Source organism: Solanum lycopersicum, chromosome 1, assembly GCF_036512215.1.
Source record: "Solanum lycopersicum chromosome 1, SLM_r2.1".
In the NCBI taxonomy this organism is placed as follows: Eukaryota; Viridiplantae; Streptophyta; class Magnoliopsida; order Solanales; family Solanaceae; genus Solanum; species Solanum lycopersicum.
In genome coordinates this window covers 64,075,672-64,083,999 of record NC_090800.1, presented here as the reverse complement: position 1 = coordinate 64,083,999, position 8,328 = coordinate 64,075,672, and the positions used below count along the sequence as shown (strand labels likewise).

At 38.2% G+C, this 8,328-nt stretch overlaps 1 protein-coding gene across 1 annotated transcript; it reads left to right on the top strand.

Annotated features, from left to right (window-relative positions):
• Positions 1-519: 519 nt before the first annotated feature.
• On the top strand, positions 520-4,942 carry LOC101251318 (uncharacterized). Its single transcript, XM_026030397.2, has 5 exons — positions 520-581; positions 2,366-2,423; positions 3,412-3,483; positions 4,082-4,121; positions 4,217-4,942. Exons 2-5 carry the CDS (start codon positions 2,391-2,393, stop codon positions 4,444-4,446), a joined length of 375 nt encoding a protein of 124 aa, XP_025886182.1. The 5' UTR covers positions 520-581; positions 2,366-2,390; the 3' UTR covers positions 4,447-4,942.
• Positions 4,943-8,328: the final 3,386 nt, after the last annotated feature.

Sequence of the window (8,328 nt, the reverse complement as noted above, 5' to 3'; positions counted from 1 at the left end):
GAATATGGATCGGGTGTCACGTTCCGACACCAGGATAGAATATGGATCGGGTGCCACGTTCCGGTACCAGGATAGTATATGAGGATCGGAGTGTCACGTTCCGACACCAGGATAGAATATGGATCGGGTGCCACGTTCCGGTACCAGGATAGAATGAGGATCGGAGTGTCACGTTCCGACACCAGGATAGTATATTGAGGAGCGGAGTGTCACGTACCGACACGAGGGGAATAAAGATAATGAATCTTGAAATATGTTAATATATTCAATCTAATGAACTGAATTCCCAAATGAGTATGATGAGGAGGTGTGAGTCCTCATTGATGTGCTTGGTGTTGTAACCAAGGGTTATAGTAACTGTAAATGCTGCGTGCTAAGAATATTAGTTGATTTTATGATATTGCTTAATACATACTGTTTTCTATTTTGAGTTGGCCGATGATATCTACTCACTACTTGTGTTTGTACTGACCCCCTACTTTTATGTTTTCTTCTTGTTTATTTGTGGAGTGCAGCAAACGTACCGTCATCTTCAACTCAACCACAATTCTAGCCAGTCTTCGTCACATCGGATCTTTAGGGTGAGCTAATGCTTCTAGCTTGGACTGGATCTTCTTCCTCATGTCTTGATGCCTTGAAGTTCCGACATGGACTAGCTTTTACTTGTTTTAGCTTTTAGAATACTCTTAGTCTAGTAATTTGATCATAGATGTTTTTGTGATGATGACTTCCAGATTTTGGGAATAATAATAGTTACTAATTTTATTAATGAGTTTAAGTCTTCCGCATTACTTTATGTTGATATTACATTGAAATGTTAAGGTTTAGATTGGTTGGTTCGCTCACATAGGAGGGTAAGTGTGGGTGCCAGTCGCGGCCCAGATTTGGGTCGTGACATCGGTACTGGATCCTCCGGCCATTCTATGCCCTCCTAAGTAGTGACATTCGTTGTCTTTGGCTTACATTGATGACCTGAGAAATATTTCTTATGGCATCTGTTATATAGTCCCTTTTGTCTCAGATTTGCCAGCTCAGTGTTTGGTTTGAAGGGAACTTATGGTCTAGGATCCCAAGACATAGTCCGGTCTAACATTGCCAAATCTGTGACATACTTCCACAGAGAACAATGGCCAGTTAGTGCCTCTTTTCTCAAAATGTGGCTATCAAACCAAATGGCAGCCTTCTCCTTCATATAGACTGACACAGCTCATCTTACTTTGGTCTAAAATTGATGTATTTTAGAACTGCTCACATTTTCGTAACCAACCCCTGGGTTAGTACCATCGACTTCTGGAAAGTTAATTTTGGCTTTGGAAGAAATAAAGACAGGGTAATGGTGACAATGATGTTTTGGATAGGCAGAGGAAGCAAGGGAGTGTTGTTCTGAAAAGGAGCAACAGTAGGTAGTGGAATATTGGACCAAGAGGGGTATCTGAAATCAATGGAACAGTAAACATGGGAAGGGGTATTTTGAAATCAATGGAAAAGTAGACATGGGATTAGTATGAAGAGGGGAACTCTTGCCGTATTCTTCTCTAAGTCAAGCAAGAATTGGCTCAAGAATCCAAGAAGCTAATCCTTCTCAAACTTGGTTTTTCCATTCACGCGTCGACTTCCACTTGTTTTCTCCTATTTCCAAAGCTCTTTCCATGCGTTTCTTGTTCCTTGATCCATGTGATTATCCATAACCGCAATTCCTCAAGGAATCCTTCATACACTTGGAATTTGCTTTGCCCCTGATCAACAGTCCTGATTCCTTCACTTCTTGCAGTGTACTTCTGTAATCAACTCTTGCAGTAGACATGTTAAGGAACTGGTTTTTCAATAGTTAGTTGTCATAAACTCTACCAGTCCTTATTTGAGATATGTTCAATATCTGGTTCTTGCATCATGTTTGTTAGTCATCAAAACATAAAATGGAGCATAGCTCAAAACTCCTAGCTCCTAACTCAACTATATATAATTATGCAGTATCAGTTTTAGTTCTATTTAATAAGAATTCTAGGTAAAGCCACCTTTTTTTAAAAAAAAGGATTCTCACGCTTTTTTGTAGCCTTGTAAGAGTCTCTTCATCTCTGAAACGATAAAATCACATGGGATTTTGGGACAAAATTGGAACTCGCTTGTTTCTTTTGTTCTTTAATGATTTGGCCTGTCTACTGGAACTCATATATCATAAATTTGTAATCCTATACAATTCGGGTTGCTGTATCTGAATATTGTCACTACTAAAAGTTATAAGCCCCAAAGTAATGCATACCAATAGTCCCGCTTTAAAATATATGCAAGTGGTTAATCAGGTATGTTCTCCTTTGACTTTTCAATATATAATTTTTTAATTATAAATTCATGTCATCCATTGCAGACTTCAGCAGTATAGGGTGGTTGAAATGAAACTTCTGGCTCAGCAAAGGGATCTTCAGGTACATGTTCGTGTCTTATTTTCAAATTTAATTCAAAATTCACAACTAAGTCTGTTCTGATGTGGATACCGACATTTGATTGGTCCTTGGATTTATGTGCTATCATTGTTCTGTTTTTTAGAGAAATTAAGTGGATAAGTGTTCACCTTTCAGTATTTTAACGGTTGATTCTTGTCGGAAGGCGCATGGGAAGTTTTAGAACCGTGCTTAAGTTCCGCGTATTTTCCTGTTGATTTCCTGGAATATTATCAAGACAATGATGTGAATAGCCTTTTCCCCAGATTGAAAGAAAAATAAAATATAGTAAATCTATGTTACATACGAGATCATATCAATTTCCTACGAATTTTCAGACTAAAGTTTTATGTAAGAGGAGTAAAGATTGTCCTTTAATTTTTTTTTTTGCTACTTGCTTCATGACAAAGCTATGAATAGTGCTCAAATTTACTAGTCAGACCAACATATGAGAATTACAGAAATTACGTCACTCTACACATGAATGGCTTCTCATATAATTTCTTATAAGTGGAATTGCCTGACCCTCAAAGATAGCTTATCCATTGCAGAACTATAGAATCTTTTCTCCACTTCTGCTAGCTTCCGATTGCCAGTATGACTGCCTCATGTTACTAATGGGTTATTTTGAAATTTTAAGTGGAACATACTCTCAATTTAAAGTAATCTGAAAGTGTGGTTAACGTATTGGTGTCGTTCCCAAAATAAACTGAAATAAGGATAAGCTAAGTTAGCCTACCTCTGCAATTTGATTGACTGTTTGTAAAGATATGTTTGTGATACTGATTAATCCCAAAGGTTTTCCCTCGAATATTTAACATATGAACCTGTGCTTTCACTAATGAAGTTAGATTCTATGATACGATTGGTAGAAAGCATACCGAAAATGTCTCAGTTTTGCTAGGTAATGCTTTGATTTTGTTCTACTCAGATTTGTGGAGAGTTTCTCTTATCCTTGTTTCATCTATGCCAGGCAAAGATTCCTGATATAGATAAATGCTTGGACATAGTTGCTACCTTGCAAGCTAAGAAGGGCAGTGGTGAGGTTTGTTCTAGTGCTATGTTTTTTTTCAAATTTCAATTGAAGGCCTCACCACTCTTTTTTATGTGCATATTGTCTGGTAGTTGACATCATATCATTTTGACTATTACAAATTCAGGACATGCATGTTTGCAACATTTGCAAATAAATTTTCTAAGTTGAGAAATAATAGTATGATCACCCTTATCAGAAACAATAATTTATCGTACAGTGGTGAAACAATTCAACGTATTTACTACTTTCTTACTGTAGATGGTTTTGTTAAGGACATTTTAAGGTGTTGGAGACTCTTTTCAGTATTAGCTAAACTTTGGGACTTGAAGTCGCTGTATAAGATATTAATTGGTGGATTTGGTTGAACCAAACGGTCCCTTTAGTCCTGATACTTAAATTTGCTTCTCTAACATGAGCGACCTTACCCAATGATTAGAACAGAGACGGTAATGGTGATGCAATGATTCAATAAACATGAGCTGAAAGAAGTTCATGATTTAGAGGAGCTGGCTATCACTGTGTTTTCATGCAATTTACATTAGCTTATGGCATACTATTAAATAGAGATGTTAAATTTGAATATAAATATTTACCTCTATAATGCTAGGTGAAGTGCACAAGGACCATTAAATTCTACACAGTTCCATGTAAGGCACAACTCTTTTGGTTATGCTTATGTAGCTATCAAAATGTGAAATGAACTCAATTTGACCGTTTTGTGAATTTTTGTTGTTTCTTTTAGGCTCCACTAAAGTCAAACCATGGAAGAATGTTCTCTACTGTGTTCTTAAAAGTGAAAAGTGCAATAAAGCGACAAGGTTGACGGAGCTTGAGCAAAAAGAAAGAATTAAAAGTTCATGCTTCTTTGAGTGGGTTCAAACTTTGCTGTACACAGAAGCCTGGTATTTGAGTGGGGAGTATAGCGAGGCCCATTATCCACTGAATTCGAACCATGCGCCCATAAGCCCTTGAGAATTTTTCGGTTTTTCAAAAAGAAAAAAAAAACAAGCTGCTTTAAAATGAAGCATCTAACTTGTTGAAAATACAAAATAATACTCCCTCTGTCCCTGTTTGTGTGGTACCGTTTGACTTGACACAAAGTTAAAGAAAAAAACGAGGACTTCTTAAACTTGTGGTCTAAAACAAATCTTGGAGATTTTTATGGTTATAAATCATTTTATTAATGGTAAAACCAAATCTTGGATATTTGTTTTCAATTATGGAAAGATGACATTCTTTTAGGGGAAAGACTAAAAAGGAAAAGGTGCCACATAAATTGGGACAAAGGGAGTATCAATAACAAATTGCTCTTGTTGGGATGACTTTACAAGTTATTGTTTTGAAGCTTCATTGCTTCACACATGAAGTGATAGCCTGTCAGTACACATCACTTAATCGCTTTAAGAGCTGAACTGGTGGCTTTTAATTACATTGTTCACCTTTGCCTTTTGGGAACTGCCTCACTACTATATCAACTCATCTATACTTATTCATTGTCTCTCTTTGTTGATTTCATTATGACCACATAACCGTTTCATTAGTTCATCAACTGTTGCATTCATTCCGCCATTGTTCACTGCTGCAACTGTGGTAAGGAAGGAGTTGAATTCTAGGAATGTGTTCTCTTTAGCCTATACTTACTACCTTCAGATTCTTCTCTCCCGCTCCTCTCGGAATCACGTACTAATTATATTGTAGTTTACATCTTTGTGTTGGGTTTAAACACTGCTGGCTATTTGAGAAACATAGAAAGCTTCTAAGCTATTATGTCTCTTGACCCTTCTTAGAGCTAGCTTTAGCAAGTTTTGAGTGAATTCCTCTACAATCGCCATTTACTACTATACAATCGATATGAATTCAGGGCCAAAGTTTCCAATTAATCGTGTTTTGATGGTTCGTAATTGCTTTGTTAACACAATATCATGTTTGATGAGATGGTGGTTTTAATTAATTCTGCTTCTTTACCATGTGAAGCAATTCACAAGTTACTATCTCGTTGGAACTTAGAAGGATGTTTATCGTGTATTGCTGTGAGGATTTGGGAAGGGGAGAACATGAGGATGTATTCTTTTCTCAATATGACCATGATATTGTTTGTTACTTAATAAAGTGTTGACACCCATTTTGACCCAGGCCCACTCCCTATTTCAGCCCACGAAATTAAGTCCCAGGCGGCCCAAATCCCTTAACCAAGCCCAAATTCCCCCCCCCCACAACCCACTAAATTAATTCCCACTCCATCAAATCAACTTTCAGGACCAACCTCCTTAATTTCAACCCAATTCCCACATCAGCGGCCCACTCCCCTCCCTTTCCAACATTTCTCTAGGTTATTAATCCTCCCCTGGCCCAAATCCATCATCCCAGCCCAATCCATTTTCCCAGGCCCAAATCCATCATCCCAGCCCACTAGATTAATTCCTAACCCACCCACCTTTTACTTGACCCGACCCAATACCCCTTCCTTCTTCCCCAACCCACGCGACTTTTCCCAAAAAAACAGTCGCCTGATCCCCAGAAAAGAAAAAGCAAAAAAAACAGACCTCCCAAAACGGAAACCTCCCTCTCCAGACGCGACCTCTCCCCGCGTCTCTCCCTTACGCTCTCTCCCTTCCTCTATTCCCTACTCGTTTTCCCTCCCCCCACGCGATGCCCCCAACGTTCCCAGAAAAGAACGAACATTTCCCAGAAATAGAAAAAAATGCAGAGAAACAGACACCCCCAGAAACGGAAATCCTTTCCCTCACACTCTTCTCTCTCCCCACGCTTCCTACTCCTCTCTCGTCCTCTCCCCCTCGCACATGGACGATGCAGAAACGGACACTGCAGTCCTACTGTTTCGTACGCAGCAGCGCAGTGAGCACAAGTGACGCCAGCTCTCGTCCTTGTGACCACGAGATCATCCCACGTAGCTCGCTAGTACATTGAAATCATCTCGACCCTCCACCTCTTTCCCGCTCGATCTCTTTTGGATAAGGTTTGAGGGTTTTCAAATTTCAAATCGAAATGGGCCGAGATTCCAGCCCCTCTCCCTCGAAACCCTAGTTTTCCCTTCTATATAAACCCCCTTCCTTCTCCAAAAAGGGGGTTGGATTTTCGGAAATACATTTTGAACACAGAAAAAGGGTTAGCAATTTTAGGTTGAAAATTTTTGTTTGGAATTTTGGGTCGACAGATTTTAGTTGGACATTTTTGGGGGTTGGAAATTTTGGACGATTTTTTGGAGAATGGGATGTGGGATTTCTTTTGGTTGAAACTTTTGTTGGAAATTTTCGGAAAAAAAAACTTTGGCTGTGTTGTTTGTTCGAAGATTCTTTTAGCTGTTTCTGTTTGTTTCGGGGGGAACTAGACGAGAGTTTAGAGCGAATCTTTGTGTTGGATGATTTGGTCGGAAAGTTTTTGAAGAAGATACTGCAAATACTCTGAAAACGATTAACAGACGGAAGAATCGATAGTGTTCCGTATTTGGGTCTAAGTTCTCGCTTAAGGTTTCATTTCTTCGACGGGAACTCGAGTCTTCGCGTGAAGTGGTGAAGTCGTTAGCTCGTTGTGGTTCCAGTTGCTGCTTTCAAACAGGTAATCTTTCCCCCCGCTTCATGTTATGTCTCGTCTTGTTTTTTTTGTTCTGTTTTCGAAAGCAAATTTTTGTGGCTGCTGGTCGATCTGCTGTTCTTTTCTTTTGTTTTCGCTTTGGGATCGAATCTGTTAGCATTTGAGTGTTGGGTAAGGGACTTGTGTTGCTGAGAATATAAAAATGGCATATCTGTTGGTTGCTCGATTTCGAGACGTAGTGCGCGCTGTGATTCTGTGTTATTATGCATGCTGGTCTTGTGTAGCTTCCTGTTTGAGTCTGTTATGACTAGCTGCGATTGATTTCATCGTTTTGGCCTTAGTTCGTTCTGTTCATAAACAGCCATAGCTCAATAATGTGATGTTGCATTTTTTTTGTTCCCGCAAAATTACTGGTAATGCTCAAGTTTCGTCAAGCTGTTAATGGTGCACATATTTTATCTCTTTAATGTAATGGTTGTTGTACTCGCTGTCTGAGAAAGAAATAATAATGAAAATCGAGTGAGCTTCAAGTTAGTCAGGGCATTTTGTTAAGATGCTATTGTCCCATATAGAGAGTCCATTCTATTTGTTTGCTAATCATAAAAATGATTTGATTTGTTTATGGTGATTCTAATTTCTTCTGTAATAATGTTAAGATTCATTTCAATTTTAAAGTGCATTCCATTCTTGTAGAAAATTATTTGTTTTTTCATTACCTTTGCCTAATAGTTATGCCTACATTCACATTTTTCACCACTGTTAGTTCTTTTTTTTTTAATTTCCTTTTTGTTAGCATTGGCATTTAGTGATTTACCCTACTGCGTTGAGGATAAGTCTAATTTCAAAATGAAGTATTGTTAAGTTTTGTACGCATTTATATGTGCAACTGTCTGTTATCACAATTACTTCACCCTTTTAACTTTGTTGGGTTTAGTTCTTTCTCTTAGAGTCGTATTTTGGTTTATTTTGAATTCTTTGAATGAAACTCATTAATTAAATGTCATTTGTTTAAGTTACATTTTCTTTGTTCCTTATTTTCGGACACTAATCCTTATTGTTATTTTGTTTCATGTAAAACCTATCCGAGTTCGTCATGAACTCTTCTTCCCTTGCATTTTCGGAGGAGCCGTAAAGACTCAAAAGTCTTTCATCTGTGTCGCACACGATCAAGTGTCATGAAGATTGAAGGGATTTGAAGAAGATGGGCTGGGGGACTTCTCTATTCTATATTTCGCCTTCTATTTGTAATGGGCGTAAGCCCTTGTTGTTTCTTTTTCTTTATTTCCTTGTAATTATGTTTGT